Source organism: Hyperolius riggenbachi, chromosome 7 (assembly GCF_040937935.1).
Source record: "Hyperolius riggenbachi isolate aHypRig1 chromosome 7, aHypRig1.pri, whole genome shotgun sequence".
NCBI classification, from domain to species: domain Eukaryota; kingdom Metazoa; phylum Chordata; class Amphibia; order Anura; family Hyperoliidae; genus Hyperolius; species Hyperolius riggenbachi.
The window spans coordinates 268,342,374-268,362,940 of NC_090652.1; the positions used below are offsets into that span (position 1 = coordinate 268,342,374).

Here is a 20,567-nt window from a genome sequence, read left to right on the forward strand (position 1 = left end):
TGCAGACCCAAAGTCTCCAGAGCAGGGATTTGGACGCCATTTTACTGTAGCCCTGCTCTCCCGCCACTGGAGCTGTGGGCTGCTGGTGTCGGTGAACTGACATGGCGTCTATTAGATGCCGAAAGCCAGTTCACTCTGGGGGGTGCTTTGAGAATTTTAGGGGGTAAATTAGAAATGGACATTTCCGACCTTCCCAGCTTATTGCAAATGCACCGCATGCTGTGTTTTTTTTTTTTATGTTTGTTTTTTTTTTTTTAATTCATTTGAAGATCCCAAAGACACATTGTAAACAGTTGCGCGTTTCCGGTGGATTCTGTATTTTTGTAGCAGAGACAAGGCCTTGTAGCCAGAATTGTTTTTTTTTTCCCCCTCTCTCTTTACACACATCATTATTAGTACATCTATGACATGTTTTAATGTTAATTAAGAAATTAATTGCTTTCCATTTTGTGTACAATAATTTTTAATTACAAAGCAAATTAAAAATTCATAAACATCCAGAACACATCCAAGTGAATCAATTCTCCAGTCTATGAGTCCTTCCCTCTAGACCAGACAACGGCTTCTTAATTTGGTCAATTGCTAATACAGGTCCAGATTTCATTATTAATACATAAATAGTTTACACCCCTAATTAGCAATTTAATCAGTTTATGGGATCTCTCGAGTTTATATCATCCTCATTTTCAGGCGGGGCCTGGAAGTACGTCCACATTCCTCGAGTGCTTGATTAGTTCATACTGAAGATTCACAAGTTACCTCCATTGTGGTGTTGCTGCTTTTCCAAGGATTCAAAATGGCTGCAGTTTGGTCATCACAGTGCTACGGTCAACCATGGAACATACCGGTACACAGGGGTTCAGTTACAAAGAACGTAAGTATCTAACAAACCTGGATTTACATTTTTAGACCAAATGGTCTATTAGGTGGCAAGTGTATACAACTCACGCCTGGGTCATATCAGCACTTAGCAGTTGTGTGAGGGCAGTGGTGCCCATTTTTTTTAACAATAAATATATGTAGGCTGTCCTGGTTTAATTAAAGATACTTTCTTGCTGCTGGCGTATGCATGAGACAATAGGGTGAACACAAATTCACTAATCTTGTCAATTCCTGCTTTAACCTGATATGATCCAGAAAAAAAAATTGTCACCTCATTGGTAAGTACATACAAAAAAAATCTTATCCAAGCTTGTTAAATTATTTATGTTCTCCAGCTATCGACACTGTGACCTTGGGTATTGAGCCCCATATAGTCTTAAATTACTGTAGATTGAAACATTGCTTCAGGTAATGGCTCATGTGGGTGTAAATGTGACGGTTCGCCAGGCCACTGATTCCATGGTCTTTATCTGTGTACCACTGAAAAGAGAGAACAAGAAAATTAATAATAAACCTGACATTTGTATAGTGCTTTTCTCCTATCAGACTTGACGTGCTTGAAAGCTGCAGCCTTTTAAGGGTGTGCTCCTCCAGTTACCTTGCAGTGTTAGGTCTCTTTCACAAGGGGGGCTGAACTGCACACTTGTCGGGCAAGTTCAGCCTCCTGGCTGCTGTCCATGAGCACCATTCGAGTGCAATTTAAATGCAGAGAAATAGCAGTGGTTATAACACCACACGTGTCAAGCGTTGGTGCGTGGTGGTGACCCGCCGGCAGGGAATGTCAACATCTTGCGTCTGAGCACACCTGTGGCCAAGCTCAGATGCGACTCTATGGGGAGGCCACCTGGCCAGCACCGGTACCGAGCACTAACCAGTGCCCGGCTTGTGCTGGAGAGCAGCTGATAGGCGCCGAATTGACCACCGGTCTACTGCCCGTCTGAAAGAGGCCTTAAACCCCTTACCGAATAGGTACAGGCTTTAGCCAACATTTGAAGGTTTCAAACCCTGGTCTCCTATGCCCATGAAGGACACCCGAGGTGACATGACATGATAAGATAGACATGTGTATGTACAGTGCCAAACGCACAAATAACTATGCTGTGTTCCCTTTTTTCTTTCTGAAAAAGTTAAACATCAGGTATGCAAGTGACAGTTTGTCTGGGTCGGACTGGGTCAGACTATAGCATAACCCTCACTGATAAGTAATTACTGCCATAAAACACTTTCCTGTCAGTAAATGGTTTCAAAGAGCAGAGAAGAGATAAAAAAAAGTAAATAATTCATAGATTTCAGCTCTGGCATACTTAAATGAAGGTGCCATTGAGAAGAGACAATGAAACAGGATAAACTTTATAACCAGATTTAAATATAAAATAAAGCAGTGCCATATCTAAAAAAATTAAAATAAAATAAAAAAGTCATTTTTAGGAGGAGGATGATCGATACAATCTCCATTTTCACCTTGGATGTCCTTTAAACAGTACGCTATGAAAAAAAAAAAAGTAATATATAACGCCTGCTGCCTTTGAACAAGCCTTGAAGCACCAAGAGCTAAATCCAGAGGACAACATTTTAGCATAACCCAGCAATGACCTCACAAGCAGATACAAGCTGCTGGCTCTAATAATGGCAGTATTTGTATAGCGCCTTTCCCCTGTCGGACTCAAAGCGCTTGCGAGGCAGCCACTAGAGCGCACTCAGTAGGCAGCAGCAGTGTTAAGGAGACTTGCCCAAGAAACTCCTTACTGAAATAGGTGCTGGCTTACTGAACAGGCAGAGCCAAGATTTGAACCCAGGTCTCCTGTGTCAGAGGCAGAGCCCTTAACCATTACACTATCCAGCCACTAGGCTCTAGATATGTCAAGCGACAGACGAGTTGGGCCGAACCTCCGATTTTCGGTTCGCGAACCGGGTTCGCGAACTTTCGCGAAAGGTTCGGTTCGCGTTAAAGTTCGCGAACCGCAATAGACTTCAATGGGGATGCGAACTTTGAAAAAAAAAAAAAATTATGCTGGCCACAAAAGTGATGGAAAAGATGTTTCAAGGGGTCTAACACCTGGAGGGGGGGATGGCGGAGTGGGATACATGCCAAAAGTCCCCGGGAAAAATCTGGATTTGACGCAAAGCAGCGTTTTAAGGGCAGAAATCACATTGAATGCTAAATGACAGGCCTAAAGTGCTTTCAAACATCTTGCATGTGTATACATCAATCAGGTAGTGTAATTAAGGTACTGCTTCACACTGACACACCAAACTCATCGTGTAACGCACCGCAAACAGCTGTTTGTGTAGTGACGGCCGTGCTTTACTGGTGCGCACCATGGCGAGAGTGCAGGTTTTGGTGGCTTTACAGCCCATATGGTCACCTGGCTGATGTAGCTGAATGACAGAACAGTGACTGTCCAGCTGATCAAATTTGGTCTGACCACAATGAGGCAACGACCTTATTATCGTGGGTGTGCCCCCCGAGACACTCATCTAGGCGCCGGTCATTGCTCCATTGTGATACGCAAGCCCCTTCACCACGGCAAGGTAATGATCACGAAGGGGAATGGGCGCATGTACATGCCTTTTCTTTTGTTGTTGCAGCTGCCCGCAGTGCAGCCAGAAAAATTAGGCAGTCATGTACACGCACCAGAAAAATTATTACAGCGGCCGCTGCTAGCAGCGGCCTAAAAAATTCAGCAATCCGCCTGGAGACCCGGACCCTGTTGGTGGTGGCGGAGAAGGTAGTCAAGCGGCCTGCAGGCAGACATGCTGTGTGGAGGGACTGGGAGCGACTTAGTCTTCTTGGGGCAGGCCAGGCAGCCAGTCACACGGCGTGCAGGCAGAGATGCTGTATGTGCGGGGACTGACTTAGTCTTGGGGCGGGCAGCAGCCCTCCGGGATCCATGCCTCATTCATTTTGATAAAGGTGAGGTACTTAACACTTTTGTGACTTAGGCGACTTCTCTTCTCTGTGACAATGCCTCCAGCTGCGCTGAAGGTCCTTTCTGAGAGGACGCTTGCGGCAGGGCAGGAGAGAAGTTGGATGGCAAATTGGGACAGCTCTGGCCACAGGTCAAGCCTGCGCACCCAGTAGTTCAAGGGTTCCTCATCGCTGTTCACAGCAGTGTCTACATCCACACTTAAGGCCAGGTAGTCGGCTACCTGCCGTTCCAGGCGTTGGTGGAGGGTGGATCCGGAAGGGCTACGGCAAGGCGTTGGACTAAAGAACGTCCGCATGTCCGACATCACCATGAGATCGCTGGAGCGTCCTGTCTTTGACTGCGTGGACACGGGAGGAGGATTAGTGGCAGTGGTACCTTGCTGGCGTTGTGCCGTCACATCACCCTTAAAGGCATTGTAAAGCATAGTTGACAGCTGGTTCTGCATGTGCTGCATCCTTTCCACCTTCCGGTGAGTTGGTAACAGGTCCGCCACTTTGTGCCTGTACCGAGGGTCTAGTAGTGTGGCCACCCAGTACAGCTCATTCCCCTTGAGGTTTTTTATACGGGGGTCCCTCAACAGGCAGGACAGCATAAAAGACGACATCTGCACAAAGTCGGATCCAGTACCCTCCATCTCCTCTTGCTCTTCCTCAGTGACGTCAGGTAAGTCAACCTCCTCCCCCCAGCCGCGAACAATACCACGGGAAGGTTGAGCAGCACAAGCCCCTTGCGATGCCTGCTGAGGTTGTTCTCCTGCCGCTGTCCCCTCCTCCTCCTCCCCCAAAGAAACACCTTGCTCATCATCCTCTGAGTCTGATTCGTCTTCTGCACACGACTTCTCTTCTTCCTCCTCCTCCCCCCTCTGTGCTGCCGCAGGTGTTGAGGAAACAGCTGGGTCTGATGAAAATTGGTCCCATGCCTGTTCCTGCCGTAACGGTTCCTGGTCACGCTCATTCGCAGCTTCATCCGCCACTCTACGCACAGCACGCTCCAAGAAGTAAGCGTAGGGAATTAAGTCGCTGATGGTGCCCTCACTGCGGCTCACCAGGTTGGTCACCTCCTCAAACGGCCGCATGAGCCTGCATGCATTCTCCATCAGTGTCCAGTTGTCGGGCCAGAACATCCCCATCTTCCCAGACTGTTTCATTCTACTCCAGTTGTAGAGGTAGTGGGTCACGGCTTTCTTCTGTTCTAGCAGGCGGGAGAACATGAGCAGGGTCGAGTTCCAGCGAGTCGGGCTATCGCAAATGAGGCGTCTCACCGGCATGTTGTTTTTGCGCTGAATTTCCACAAAGCGTGCCATGGCTGTGTAAGACCGCCTCAAATGCCCACAGAACTTCCTGGCCTGCTTCAGGACATTCGCTAAGCCAGGGTACTTTGCCACAAATCTTTGAACCACTAGATTCATGACATGTGCCATGCAGGGTATGTGTGTCAGCTTCCCCATATGCAAAGCGGCAAGCAGATTGCTGCCGTTGTCGCACACCACGTTGCCTATCTCCAGGTGGTGCGGGGTCAGCCACTCATCCACCTGTTTCTTAAGAGCAGCCAGGAGAGCTGCTCCAGTGTGACTCTCCGCTTTGAGACAAGCCATGTCTAAGATGGCGTGACACCGTCGTACCTGGCATGCAGCATAGGCCCTGCGGAGCTGGGGCTGTGTAGCTGGAGAGGAGAACTGCCACTCAGCCAAGGAGGAGGAGGACAGCGAAGAGCATGTAGCAGGAGGAGAGGAGGTGGCAGGAGGCCTGCCTGCAAGCCGTGGAGGTGTCACAATTTGGTCCGCTGCGCCCTGCTTGCCATCGTTCACCACCAGGTTCACCCAATGGGCTGTGTAGGTAATGTAGCGGCCCTGCCCGTGCTTGGCAGACCAGGCATCCGTGGTCAGGTGTACCCTTGACCCAACGCTCTTCGCAAGAGATGACACCACTTGCCTCTCAACTTCACAGTGCAGTTGGGGTATGGCCTTTCTCGAAAAATAAGTGCGGCCTGGCATCTTCCACTGCGGTGTTCCGATGGCCACAAATTTACGGAAGGCCTCAGAGTCCACCAGCCGGTATGGTAACAGCTGCCGAGCTAACAGTTCCGCCACGCCAGCTGTCAGACGGCGGGCAAGGGGGTGACTGGCCGAAATTGGCTTCTTCCGCTCAAACATTTCCTTCACGGACACCTGACTGCTGCTGTGGGCAGAGGAGCAGGAACCGCTCAAGGGCAGAGGCGGAGTGGAGGAGGGTGCCTGTGAAGGTGGAAGGGAGAAAGCGGCAGAAGCAGATAATGCACCTGATGGAGGAGGAAGAGGAGAAGGAGGGTGGCTTTGCTTTTGTGTGCTGCTGCTGCTGCTTTTGCTCAGGTGGCCATCCCATTGCTGTTTGTGCCTTTTCTCCAGGTGCCTTCGTAAGGCACTTGTCCCTACGTGAGTGTTGGCCTTTCCACGGCTCAATTTTTGTTGGCAGAGCGAGCAGATGGCTTTGGTCCGATCTGAGGCACACACATTAAAAAATTTCCACACCGCTGAGCCACCCTGGGATGTGGGCACTATGGGGACCTCAGCAGCTGATGCTGAAGGGCAAGTTGGCTGGCTGTACATAGGTGGCAATACATGGTGCCGGACACTGCCACCAGCTGTTTCTGACGAAGAGCTGCCCCAGCTTCTTTCAGCAACTTCTCTCCTCCTCCTACTCTCTGACTCCCCCTCTGAACTGTCCCCCTCTTCATCTCCTCTATTGGGTACATACAGAGGATCCCTATCATCGTCATCATCGTAATCATCCTGCCCAGCTTCGCTTGCCTCAGACAAATCCAAACATGCACCAACATCAGTAGGTCCTTCATCCTCCTTACACGTTACATCCATAATGTTGCCGCGTAACTCAGACATATGAGCTGGTGAAAATTCATCTGGCTGTAACAACAATGGCTGTGCATCAGTGATTTCACCACTAAATAATTCTTGCGAAGTGTCAAATGCAGCGGAAGTGGTGCTAGTAGTAGCACTGGTGGCTGAGCAAGATGAGGTGTTCTGTGTCGCTAAATACTCAACCACGTCCTGACAATCTTGGGAGGTGATGGGACGTGCCTTCTTCCGAGCACTGTACTGTGGGCCAGGTCCACACGAAATTACATTTACACGACCTCGCGCAGACCTGCCGGGTGGCCTTCCTCTGGCTCTGCCACTACCTCTTCCTCTACCTGTTTTGTCCATATCGGGTATGCACGGAGTGGTATATCACACTGCGTGCACTCACGTAGGTAGGTGGGTTCACTTAACTGCACAGGTATGCGCACTGATGCGGTGGGTTCACTGAACAGAACAGGTATACAGTGGCGGGTTCACAGAACAGGTATGCAGTGGCGGGTCCACTGAACAGAACAGGTATGCAGTGGCGGGTTCACTAAACAGAACAGGTATACAGTGGCGGTTCACTAAACAGAACAGGTATGCAGTGGCGGGTCCACTGAACAGAACAGGTATGCAGTGGCGGGTTCACTTAACTGCACAGGTATGCGCACTGATGCGGTGGGTTCACTGAACAGAACAGGTATGCAGTGGCGGGTTCACTTAACTGCACAGGTATGCGCACTGATGCGGTGGGTTCACTGAACAGAACAGGTATGCAGTGGCGGGTTCACTAAACAGAACAGGTATACAGTGGCGGTTCACTAAACAGAACAGGTATGCAGTGGCGGGTCCACTGAACAGAACAGGTATGCAGTGGCGGGTTCACTTAACTGCACAGGTATGCGCACTGATGCGGTGGGTTCACTGAACAGAACAGGTATGCAGTGGCGGGTTCACTAAACAGAACAGGTATACAGTGGCGGTTCACTAAACAGAACAGGTAAGCAGTGGCGGGTCCACTGAACAGAACAGGTATGCAGTGGCGGGTTCACTTAACTGCACAGGTATGCGCACTGATGCGGTGGGTCCACTGAACAGAACAGGTATGCAGTGGCGGGTTCACTAAACAGAACAGGTATACAGTGGCGGGTGCACTGAACAGAACAGGTATGCAGTGGCGGGTTCACTAAACAGAACAGGTATGCAGTGGCGGGTCCACTTAACAGAACAGGTATGCAGTGGCGGGTTCACTAAACAGAACAGGTATACAGTGGCGGTTCACTAAACAGAACAGGTATGCAGTGGCGGGTCCACTGAACAGAACAGGTATGCAGTGGCGGGTTCACTTAACTGCACAGGTATGCGCACTGATGCGGTGGGTTCACTGAACAGAACAGGTATGCAGTGGCGGGTCCACTGAACAGAACAGGTATGCAGTGGCGGGTTCACTAAACAGAACAGGTATACAGTGGCGGTTCACTGAACAGAACAGGTATGCAGTGGCGGGTTCACTTAACTGCACAGGTATGCGCACTGATGCGGTGGGTTCACTGAACAGAACAGGTATGCAGTGGCGGGTTCACTAAACAGAACAGGTATACAGTGGCGGTTCACTAAACAGAACAGGTATGCAGTGGCGGGTCCACTGAACAGAACAGGTATGCAGTGGTGGGTTCACAGCACAGGTATGCAGTGGTGGGTTCACAGCACAGGTATGCAGTGGTGGGTTCACAGCACAGGTATGCAGTGGTGGGTTCAATGAACAGGTATACAGTGGCGGGTCCACTGAACAGAACAGGTATGCAGTGGTGGGTTCACAGCACAGGTATGCAGTGGTGGGTTCACAGCACAGGTATGCAGTGGTGGGTTCACAGAACAGGTATGCAGCCAGACAGGAACAAGCTAAGCCTAACTAATCTTTCCCTGAGAGACAGTCTGCAGCAGCTCGCCCTACTCTGACTAATGCAGGCACACGAGTGGCCGTAATGGCCGCCGCTGCCTGCCTTATATAAGGGGGGTGGGGCTCCAGGGGCTAGTGTAGCCTAATTGGCTACACTGGGCCTGCTGACTGTGATGTAGAGGGTCAAAGTTGACCCTCCATGTGCATTATGGGGCGAACCGAACTTCCGCAAAGGTTCGCCTGCGGGACGCGAACGCGAACCACTGAAGTTCGCATGGAACCGTTCGGCCCGACAGTACACAGTTCACCAGTACTCACTGTTGAGGAAAATACCTAAAAAACAATATTGTGGGATACCAGGTGCTCAATAAAATCCAGGCTTTATTGATCCGGAAAAAAAAAAAAAAAAAAAAAAAAAGTGTACAAAAAGGACAAATGCTACCAGACAGTGGGGGTAAAAATCTGTGGCCTTTCAGCAGTTTTGTGGACTCCCACTTCGTCAGAGACCTAAATGCACAGTCACTCTGCATTTGGGTCTCTGAGTAAGCAGAAGTCCACGAAAAAATATTAATGAACCAGCAGCTAGACCCTCATTGGATTAATGTAATTACAGCTTTTGGGTCAGTGGAGATTTCCATATTCCATATCCTGGCAAGGAGTGAACTGGGGAATCCAGGACTTTGAAACGGAAAACTGAGTCTGACATGGGGATAAGGATTTCTGGCGTTCATGCTTGTGACCATATTTTAAAGGCACTTGTATTGCCCTGAAGAAGCGGGCTGAGACCCGTGAAACTCGTCCTTTTAATCGTGCTGAATAAATTATTTAATGTTTTTGCATTAACCCTGTGGTTTTGGTTCTTCCATCTTGAGTGATAAAGACACCCTCCATACCATATTTTAGTTTCATTACATTACCTATTTTTGGGGCGCCTCCAGCCCTGCACTACTCCCCTTCTGCCCTACTCTGCACTACAAAGGGCACCATTTTTGCAGGACTTTTTATCCTTTAAAGCAGGGGTGCACAATAGGCCGATCGCAATCTACCGGTAGATCGTGACCGCCTATTTGGTCGCGTCTTGTTAAATATAGCTGCCACTCTTGTTAAATATAGGCGTCGCGGCTGTCAGGCTATGCTACCTAGCGCGCAGCTGACTGAGGAGAGGGGCGTGGCTGAGGGGGAAAGGAGCCAATTGTGAGAGTCTCCTCTCCCTCCTCTATGATGGTGCAGAGTTGTGGCCACGCCTCCCCCAGGTCCCGCTGGCTTTTGGAGGTCACGAGACTAACCAGCAACCACCGCTCCTCCATCTTGTCATGAGAAGTGGAGAACGGAGGCTTTGCTGCCGAGATGGGCAATCTTAAATTATGGTGGTGGGGTGGGTCGGGTCACCGGTCAGGTCGGGTGGATTACTTTACTGCGGGGCCGACTCTTTGGCCTATTGTTAGTGGTACTTGCAGGGCAAGGGGATTTATTCATCATTAGAAGCAATGTGCAGTGGGAGATGGGGGAGAAATATGGGGGGGGGGGGGGGTTAAGCGAGGGTTAAGCAAGCGAGTTTCTGTGCCATATGCTGCCAAATATGGTGGGGTGGGGAGGGGGGGGGGTTCATCTGACTGTGGGGAAAGATTCTCTACGACTGGCAACCAGCAGCGACTGTCCGGACTATGCTTCCCTGGCAGATTCCATCCAGTGCAAGTCATCAGATTAGGTAAGGCCCAGCAATGTCCATATATTATACTGTATATATATGTGTGTATGTGTGTATGTGTGTGTGTGTCAGTGTCAGTGGTGCAATTCTGATAGCAGAGTGCAAGATATCTACCAACATTTCCAATGCGAAGCATAGCATTTATAATGTTAAAGACTTGTATAGTAATATACCAGCATTTTTAATGCACAGTTCAGTATTTTAAATGTTGGTAGATCTCCTGGCCTCGGCGAATTTTAAAGTAGCTCGCTAGCCGAAAAAGTGTGGGCACCCTGCTTTAAAGCCTCTTTTCAAGCTTATTTTTTTTAGTTAAATATGTGCCCTCCCCACCTTCCACTACCAAAGTTCTAAAACCCTTAGAATCTAAAAAAAAATAAAATTTAAAAATGAATCTCCGCTGAACTCGCGAATCAGATTGAAGAGGGGAAAGTCATACAGAACTCCCTTGACCAGGGGACTTCCAGTACATCCAATCTCCTTGGAGGAGAGGATGGGGACAGAGAGAAATTTATATCACTGATCTGCCATTCTGAGATGAGGCAAATAGGTTCACCACTGGGGGACTCCATATGATCGATACGGAACACTTCACGTGTGTGTGTGTGTGTGTGTGTGTGTGTGTGTGTGTGTGTGTGTGTGTGTGTGTGCGTGCGTGCATATTTTTTTTTTTATTTTTTTTTTTTTTTGTACATGCACTGCCGAAGACAGCATTGCCAAGAGAAAATGCAGATTTGACTGTGCTATTGTCATGAACTCTAGTAAGACATCACTCACCTCATCCAGGCCCGGATTTACATCACAGGAGCCTATAGGCACAGTTGTCCTGGCCCCCTAGATTTTGCCCTCCATAAACCTACCAACCCCTGCCAAACTGCACCGCAAGTGTGCTGGCTGTCCCAGCTGTCACTTCTCCCTTACATCACTTGCCCAGCATAGGTAGCTACAGGTGTCCATTAGCATTAGATAGCCAGAAGTACCCTCAATATTAAGTAGCTAGAGGTGCCCCCAAGTATCAGGTAGCTAGAAGAACCTCAGTATTACGTAGCTAGAGTTTCCCCTGACTTATGTGAGCCATCATCAGTGGAATGCCAAGAGCTGGGTGAGTAACCTCTCATTTACACTCCACACGAGACGCTTCACAGTTAGTGAGGCACTCTGGGAGGGGAGTGAGCCGCCTTTACATCATCAGGCGACTGTAGGCACGTGCCTACAGTGCCTTATGGTAAATCCGTCCCTGAACTCAACCGTTACTTTTTCATCTCTCCATGTTGTTGTATGTAGGTGTCACCACACACTTTCTGGTATGGCCTTATTCATACTATATGGCCTGGTGCACACCAAAAACCGCTAGCAGATCCACAAAATGCTAGCAGATTTTGAAACGCTTTTTCTTCTTTTTCTGTAGCGTTTCAGCTAGCATTTTGCGGTTTTGTGAAGCGTTTTTGGTGTAGTAGATTTCATGTATTGTTACAGTAAAGCTGTTACTGAACAGCTACTGTAACAAAAAACGCCTGGCAAACCACTCTGAAGTGCCGTTTTTCAGAGCGGTTTGCGTTTTTCCTATACTTAACATTGAGGCAGAAACGCATCCGCAATCCAAAATCTGCAGCAGCCCGGGAGTATGCATTTCTGCAAAACGCCTCCCGCTCTGGTGTGCACCAGCCCATTGAAATACATTACCCTAGCGGATCCACACTCGCAAGCGGATCGCAAACCGCAGCAGAACCGCTCTGGTGTGCACTAGGCCTAAGTGTTGCTGTCAGTTATGACACAGTGTACAATCCGCAAGATAACATGAAAGCCCATAGATTTTCATGTTACTGTTAGCAGTACAGCTGTGCGTTCCCGTGTAACGTGGACGTGAACATTTTAACGCACACTATTACACACTGCGATGTGCAAGACATGCATCGGAAACGCATGCACTAGATCATGTTCATGCATACATTGTTTAGCGTGAATAGGCCCTAAAAGTGTAACAGATATTTACAACTCAAATCTCACGTCTGACCATCACTGGACACAAAAAACTAGGAATAAAAATTTACCATTGTTTCAAAGTCCACCCCGGCGTCAACCAGTGCTTTGGAAATATGAGCGGCTTGCTGGAAGTGCACATTATCTGGAAAGCAAATCAAAATCAAGATGTTAAAAGATCGGACTCTGAGCTCCTCTTTAAGCAAAACTAAGACATTCCTAATCCCCTCCTCCCTTCCTTCTACTGTGGAAACAGACTGTACAAACAAGCCACCCCTGTAATCTCTGCGCCTGATGCAAATGTTTCAACTTGCTTCATGAGAGAACTTACGCCAACTCCCTATAAAGCAGAGAACTGCACTTCAGTGAATGCCACCAGCAGCTACTATTAGCCCTGTCAGAGGTGCACCGTTACAAAATGAAGGATTGGCTAAGCACTGGGTTTGGGCAGATACACGGAGTAATGATTTGGATGACAACAATGTAACCTGACTTCAGTTTGTAGCTCTACTGGCTGACTGGAGACAACGGAAGGAGGAGATCCACAACAATGATTGTCATCCCTGCCAGGGCCGGCCCTAGACTTTTTGCCGCCTGAGGCAAATTTTAAGAAATGTATTGCAAAAGGCGCCCCCCCCCCCCCCCGTGGGGGGGGGGGGCACCGCCGAGCTGGAGGGGTAGCGGGCAGGGCGGGGGTATTGGGCCTAGCGGGGGGGTCCCCCCCCCTCCCTCGCCTGGGTCCCCGTCCTCCGCTCCCCTCCAGCCTTAAGTACATCCGAACTAGCGCAACTCGTAAGAGGCAGTGGGCGGGGAGGACTCACCTCTTCCTCGCTCGATCCAGCGTGCGCTCCACTGACGTCCCTTCCTGCAGCGCCGTCCATTTACAATACAGTGGGCGGCGTGCAGGAAGTGACGTCAGTGGAGCGCACGCTGGATCGAGCGAGGAAGAGGCGAGTCCTCCCCGCCCACTGCCTCTTACGAGTTGCGCTAGTTCGGATGTATTTAAGGCTGGAGGGGAGCGGAGGACGGGGACCCAGGCGAGGGAGGGGGGGGTCCGACCCCCCTCCCCGCCGCTAGGCCCAATACCCCCGTCCTGCCCGCTACCCCTCCAGCTGGGCGGCCGGCTCCCCGCACCCTCCGACGGGCGGATGCCGCCCCTAGAAATTTGCCGCCTGAGGCAAAAGTTTCACCCCGCCTCATGAGCGGGCCGGCCCTGATCCCTGCACAGAATTGTCATTTGTATTTATGGTAACTTCTACAATATTACGTTTTTTTTTTGTTGGGTTGCTAGCATTTAGTGAAAACCCCAAATCGAAATCACAAATCTGAATCGGATATCGTAATTGTGATTTGCAGTGTAAAAGAAGCCAAAAACAGCTTAAAATGGGAAGTAGTGGTGGACTTACCTCCCAGTAGTGTTGGGCAAACACCTAGATGTTCGGGTTCGTGAACGTTCGCCGAACATCGCCGCGATGTTCGGGTGTTCGCGCCAAACTCCGAACATAATGGAAGTCAATGGGGACCCTAACTTTCGTGCTTTGTAAAGCTTCCTTACATGCTACATACCCCAAATTTTCAGGGTATGTGCACCTTGGGAGTGGGTACAAGAGGGAAAAAAATATTTGAAAAAGAGCTTATAGTTTTTGAGAAAATTGATTGTAAAGTTTCAAAGGAAAAACTGTCTTTTAAATGCGGAAAATGTCATGTTTCTTTGCACAGGTAACATGCTTTTTGTCGCCATGCAGTCATAAATGTAATACAGAGAAGAGGTTCCAGGAAAAGGGACCGGTAACCGTAACGCTAACCCAGCAGCAGCACACGTGATGGAACAGGAGGAGGGCGGCGCAGGAGGAGAAGGCCACGCTTTGAGACACAACCCAGGCCTTGCATGAGGACAAGAAGCATGCGGATAGCAATGCTTTTTGCCGCCATGCAGTCGTAAATGTAATAAAGATGAGAGGTTCAATAAACAGGGACCGGAAACGCTAACCCAGCAGCAGCACACGTGAGGGAACAGGAGGAGCCGCAGGAGGAGAAGGCCACGCTTTTTGAGACAACATCCCAGGCCTTGCATGAGGACAAACAGCGTGCGGATATAGCAATGCTTTTTGCCGCCATGCAGTCATAAATGTAATAAAGATGAGAGGTTCAATAAACAGGGACCGGAAACACTAACCCATCACAGATGGTCATTGTTCATGTTACTTGGTTGGGGTCCAGGAGTGTTGCGTAGTCGTTTCCAATCCAGGATTGATTCATTTTAATTTGAGTCAGATGGTCTGCATTTTCTGTGGAGAGGCGGATACGCCGATCTGTGACGATGCCTCCGGCAGCACTGAAACAGCGTTCCGACATAACGCTGGCTGCCGGGCAAGCCAGCACCTCTATTGCGTACATTGCCAGTTCGTGCCAGGTGTCTAGCTTCGATACCCAATAGTTGAAGGGTGCAGATGGATTGTTCAACACAGCTACGCCATCTGACATGTAGTCCTTGACCATCTTCTCCAGGCGATCGGTGTTTGAGGTGGATCTGCACGCTTGCTGTTCTGTGGGCTGCTGCTGCATGGGTGTCATAAAATTTTCCCACTCCAAGGACACTGCCGATACCATTCCCTTTTGGGCACTAGCTGCGGCTTGTGTTTGCTGCCCTCCTGGTCGTCCTGGGTTTGCGGAAGTTAGTCTGTCGGCGTACAACTGGCTAGAGGAGGGGGAGGATGTCAATCTCCTCTCTAAAGTCTCCACAAGGGCCTGCTGGTATTCTTCCATTTTGACCTGTCTGACTCTTTCTTCAAGCAGTTTTGGAACATTGTGTTTGTACCGTGGATCCAGAAGGGTATAAACCCAGTAATTGGTGTTGTCCAGAATGCACACAATGCGTGGGTCGCGTTCAATGCAGTCTAGCATGAATTGAGCCATGTGTGCCAGAGTCCTGCCAGAATCCTCATCATCCTCTTGTGAGCGTTGTGATAGTTGTTGTGATGCATCATAGTCGTCACCTTCTTCCTGGTCTGCTTCTGCTGACCATTCGCGCTGAATTGTGGAAGTCCAGCGTGCACCGCTCTGGCCCTCGTCAGTGGTGGCAGGAAATTCCTGCTCCAACTCCAGCTGTTCCTCCCCCTCTTCTTCGTCATAGCTGCTGGGGCCAGCGTTTCCTGATGCGGATGGCCTGATGTTGGTACCATCACGCTGATAGTTTTCTCCTTCAGATTCCCCCAGTTGCATCATGACAGCTGTTTCCTTGATTTTCAACATTGACCTCTTCAGTAAACACAGCAGTGGTATGGTAATGCTGACTGAAGAGTTGTCACTGCTCACAAGCAACGTGGATTGCTCAAAATTTTGGAGGACTTGGCAGAGGTCCAACATGTTGGCCCAATCTGATCCACAGAAGCTTGGCAGCTGTCCGGATGCGCCTCGGTACTGCGCCGTCATGTACTGGACCACTGCACTCTTCTGCTTGCAAAAGCGGGCTAGCATGTGCAGCGTAGAATTCCAGAGCGTAGGGACATCACACAGCAAGCTATGGTGGGGGAGATTGACGCGCTCCTGCATCTTGGAGAGTGCCCCCGAAGCAGTACTGGAATTTCTGCAATGTTTGGCCACTCGTCGCACCTTCAACAGAAGATCGGCCACGCCTGGGTATGTCCTCAGGAACCGCTGAACTACTAGGTTCATCACGTGCGCCAGGCAAGGGATGTGTGTCAGCTTAGCCAACCCTAAAGCGCGAATGAGATTACTCCCATTATCACACACAACCATGCCCGGTTTCAGGTCCAGCGGTGCCAGCCACAAATCCGTCTGTTCCTTTATTCCCCTCCAAATTTCCTCCCCTGTGTGCTGCTTATCCCCAAGGCAGATCAGCTTCAGCAACGCTTGCTGACGCATGCCAACAGCTGTGCTGCACTGCTTCCACGATCCTACTGCTGCTGGGTTAGCATTTCCGGATGAGGTACAGCTTTGAGATGCGTTGGAGGAGAAGGTGTCAGAGAGGTAGGTGCTGCTGTTGTTATCCAGTGGGAGGGACGGCGGTGCAGCTGTTTGCGGCGTGGGCAACACCCGCGCCGTAGCAGGTGAGGAATCGCTGCCAGGCTCTACAAGGTTCATCCAGTGCGCGGTAAGGGAGATTTATCGACCCTGGCCGAACGCACTCGTCCAGGTGTCAGTGGTGAGGTGAATCTTGCAGGCAACGGCATTCTTCAAGCTTCGGATTATTTTGCTGACCACGTGCTCATGCAACTCAGGCACTGCAGAGCGCGCAAAGTGGTAGCGGCTGGGAACCACGTAACGTGTGATGGCCACTGACATCATGCCCTTGAAGCTGTTTGTCTCCACCACTCGATATGGCAGCATTTCGCAGGCCAGAAGCTTGGCTATGCTGGCTGTTACTGCCACTGCCCGGGGGTCATTTGCTGGCAATTTCCTCTTGCGATCAAACATCCCTGAGACAGACAACTGAATCGTAGGGCTGCACACTGAAGGGCTGTTGGTTGTTGTGTTTGATGAACACTAGGAGACCTCAAGAGCACTACTCCGGAAAGTGACAGTGTCAGCGTCTGATGTTTGTGAATGTTGTGAACCACGCAATGGCTGGGCTACTGCTGCTGCTGAGGCGGGTCTGGTGGTGAGTCTGGTGACCCCAAGGGAGGCAGTGTTGCTGGTACCCTGTCCTGCCGCGTTTGCCCACAGAGTGGTATGTTTGGATAGCATGTGGCGGCTCATGCTGGTGGTGGAGAGGTTGTTAATACTTTTCCCCCTGCTCAGGCGGGTCCTGCACACCTTGCAACTCGCCATAGTACCATCCTCAGTGCAGTCTTCAAAGAAAGCCCAGACTTTGGAGCACCTGCCTTGCTGGCGATTTCTGTTTGCGCCTCTTTTGCCTCTCACTTGAACTTCCACGCTTGTGGTGCCTGAAATTGCGCGCCGCCTACCTTGTGGCACAAGGCGAACTCGTGCAGCAGTGGGTTCTTCAACAGACTCATCTGTGCTGCTGCTACGACGGCGATATTCTCGTTCACAAACAAAATCTGGGTCTCTGTCCACATCGTCCATACCCTCCTCTTCCATCTCCTGAAACTCGTCATATGTCATTGTGGGGGGCCGTCGCCGTGGAGTAGAGCTCCCCAGAACAACCTCTGCGCAGCTCACTCCAACGTCGTCTTCCAGATCTCATCGGCCGACCTCCTGCAATTGCAACCCCTCCTGCCCAACTTGCTCTAGGATTTGGGTTTCCGAGTCCTCCTCGGACTCACCTTGTATTTCAGTGCGCGGTGCATTTCCCACAGTTAATGGTTGTGAATCCGGGCACAACATTTCTGGCTGTTCCTCCATTGACCTTTGAAAGGTGGAAGTTTGTTGGGCTGGGAATAGCTCCTGCGAATACCCCATTGTGTCCTGAGGTAATTCATCGGACTGGTTATCTGCCAGTTGTGTGCGTGGTGTCGCTGCCGGTTGTGTCAGCTTTGTGCCCACTGGCTCCTTGTAACTGGCTGAGGACTCGGACCTCGTGCGTGATGTGCTGGTGCTGCTTAAACCACTGCTGGACGCTTGAGAGGTCATCCAAGTAATTATCTGGTCCTGTTCTTTTGGATTTGTGAGGGTTGTTGTCCTGGACAACATGGGCGGTATTGAGTGGGTTTTTTTGGGTGCTCCCCTGTGGCCTGTACGTGAACAGTCAGGGGAAACACCTCTTCCCTTGCCCCTCCCTCTTTCACCGGATTTCTTCCTCATTTCACTTATCCTTAAAGTACACGCTGACTGGCAGCAGTACAGTGGCAGTACAGAAATGCTATACAGTGGTGGGTGAGCGGTGTACCACTATTCCCAGCAGCGACACAGAGCACAATGCTATACAGTGGCGGGTGAGCGGTGTACTACTATTCCCAGCAGACACAGAGTGGCAGTAAACAGAATGCTATATAGTGTGGCTGAGCGAGGTACACAGAGTGGCAGTAAACAGAATGCTATCTAGTGTGGCTGAGCGAGCGGTGTACTACTATTCCCAGCAGACACAGAACAGTAAACAGAATGCTATATAGTGTGGCTGAGCGGTGTACCACTATTCCCAGCAGCGACACAGAGCACAATGCTATACAGTGGCGGGTGAGCGGTTTACCACTATTCCCAGCAGCGACACAGAGCACAATGCTATACAGTGGCGGGTGAGCGGTGTACTACTATTCCCAGCAGACACAGAGTGGCAGTAAACAGAATGCTATATAGTGTGGCTGAGCGAGGTACACAGAGTGGCAGTAAACAGAATGCTATCTAGTGTGGCTGAGCGAGCGGTGTACTACTATTCCCAGCAGACACAGAACAGTAAACAGAATGCTATATAGTGTGGCTGAGCAGTGTACCACTATTCCCAGCAGCGACACAGAGCACAATGCTATACAGTGGCGGGTGAGCGGTGTACCACTATTCCCAACAGCGACACAGAGCACAATGCTATACAGTGGCGGGTGAGCGGTGTACTACTATTCCCAGCAGACACAGAGTGGCAGTAAACAGAATGCTATATAGTGTGGCTGAGCGAGGTACACAGAGTGGCAGTAAACAGAATGCTATATAGTGTGGCTGAGCGAGCGGTGTACTACTATTCCCAGCAGACACAGAACAGTAAACAGAATGCTATATAGTGTGGCTGAGCGGTGTACCACTATTCCCAGCAGCGACACAGAGCACAATGCTATAAAGTGGCGGGTGAGCGGTGTACCACTATTCCCAGCAGCGACACAGAGCACAATGCTGTACAGTGGCGGGTGAGCGGTGTACCACTATTCCCAGCAGCGACACAGAGCACAATGCTATACAGTGGCGGGTGAGCGGTGTACCACTATTCCCAGCAGCGACACAGAGCACAATGCTATACAGTGGCGGGTGAGCGGTGTACTACTATTCCCAGCAGACACAGAGTGGCAGTAAACAGAATGCTATATAGTGTGGCTGAGCGAGGTACACAGAGTGGCAGTAAACAGAATGCTATATAGTGTGGCTGAGCGAGCGGTGTACTACTATTCCCAGCAGACACAGAACAGTAAACAGAATGCTATATAGTGTGGCTGAGCGGTGTACCACTATTCCCAGCAGCGACACAGAGCACAATGCTATACAGTGGCGGGTGAGCGGTGCACCACAATTCCCAGCAGCGACACAGAGCACAATGCTATACAGTGGCGGGTGAGCGGTGTACTACTATTCCCAGCAGACACAGAGTGGCAGTAAACAGAATGCTATATAGTGTGGCTGAGCGAGGTACACAGAGTGGCAGTAAACAGAATGCTATATAGTGTGGCTGAGCGAGCGGTGTACTACTATTCCCAGCAGCGACACAGTGACTGGGGGGACCCTGGCTAGCGTGGCTGGAGCGCGAACTACCCTGCCTGTCTACCCAAAGCTAAACCCACAGACCAATGGCGGAGATATGACATGGTTCGGGTATTTATTTACCCGAACCACGTGACAGTTCAGCCAATCAGAGCGCGTTTGGGTCCGAACCACGTGACCCGTTCGGCCAATCACAGCGCTAGCCGAACGTTCGGGGAACGTTCGGCCATGCGCTCTTAGTTCGGCCATGTGGCCGAACGGTTTGGCCGAACACCATCAGGTGTTCGGCCGAACTCGAACATCACCCGAACAGGGTGATGTTCTGCAGAACCCGAACAGTGGCGAACACTGTTCGCCCAACACTACCTCCCAGACAGACAACACTCTAGGGCAGGCATGGGCAAACTCGGCCCTCCAGCTGTTACGGAACTACAAGTCCCACAATGCATTTGCCTGCATGAGTCATGACTGAGGCTGTCAGACTCCTGCAATGCATTGTGGGACTTGTAGTTCCTTAACAGCTGGAGGGCCAAGTTTGCCCATGCCTGCTGTAGGGTCTATTTTGAGATATAAGAAAAACTCTATTGGAGAGCGGTAAAGTTTTTCTATCTCGAAATAGACCTAGACTGTTTTTAGTGCATTTTATTCTTTTTACGCCTTTGTTCATCCTATTTTAGATTAGTCACTGTCCACCCTTGGTAGGGGGGTGTAACCCATTTTTCCAGCTATTACAGAGAGCAACTTCTTAACCCGAGTGGAGTCTAGTTTGTTTTTCCCACCTGCATTTCCAGTGATTGCCTGAGTGGTAACCCATATACAGTACAGTACTTGTGAGTATCATTTCAATCGTCCTTGCTCATATTAACCATAACAAGTTGTTGAATACTATAGTGTACTCTCGGTTGTATCCCCCACTTTTTTTTTAATATATTTTCCAGCCACAGAAAAGTCCTTTGACTCATTGTTGCTTGTGAATTTTTGCCAAAGCCATTTTCGCATGCAAATGCTATT

General features: G+C 50.0%; 1 protein-coding gene across 1 annotated transcript in view; it reads right to left on the reverse strand.

The window, feature by feature from the left end:
- Nucleotides 1-445: 445 nt before the first annotated feature.
- Nucleotides 446-20,567, reverse strand: part of DPP4 (dipeptidyl peptidase 4) — a 128,878-nt gene continuing 108,756 nt past the window's right edge. The window contains exons 25-26 of the mRNA XM_068247061.1: nt 12,305-12,378; nt 446-1,362 (exon numbers count right to left, since the gene is read on the reverse strand). Coding sequence (XP_068103162.1) covers nt 1,264-1,362; nt 12,305-12,378 — 173 coding nt within the window. The 3' untranslated portion in view covers nt 446-1,263. The remainder of the gene's footprint in view (nt 1,363-12,304; nt 12,379-20,567) is intronic.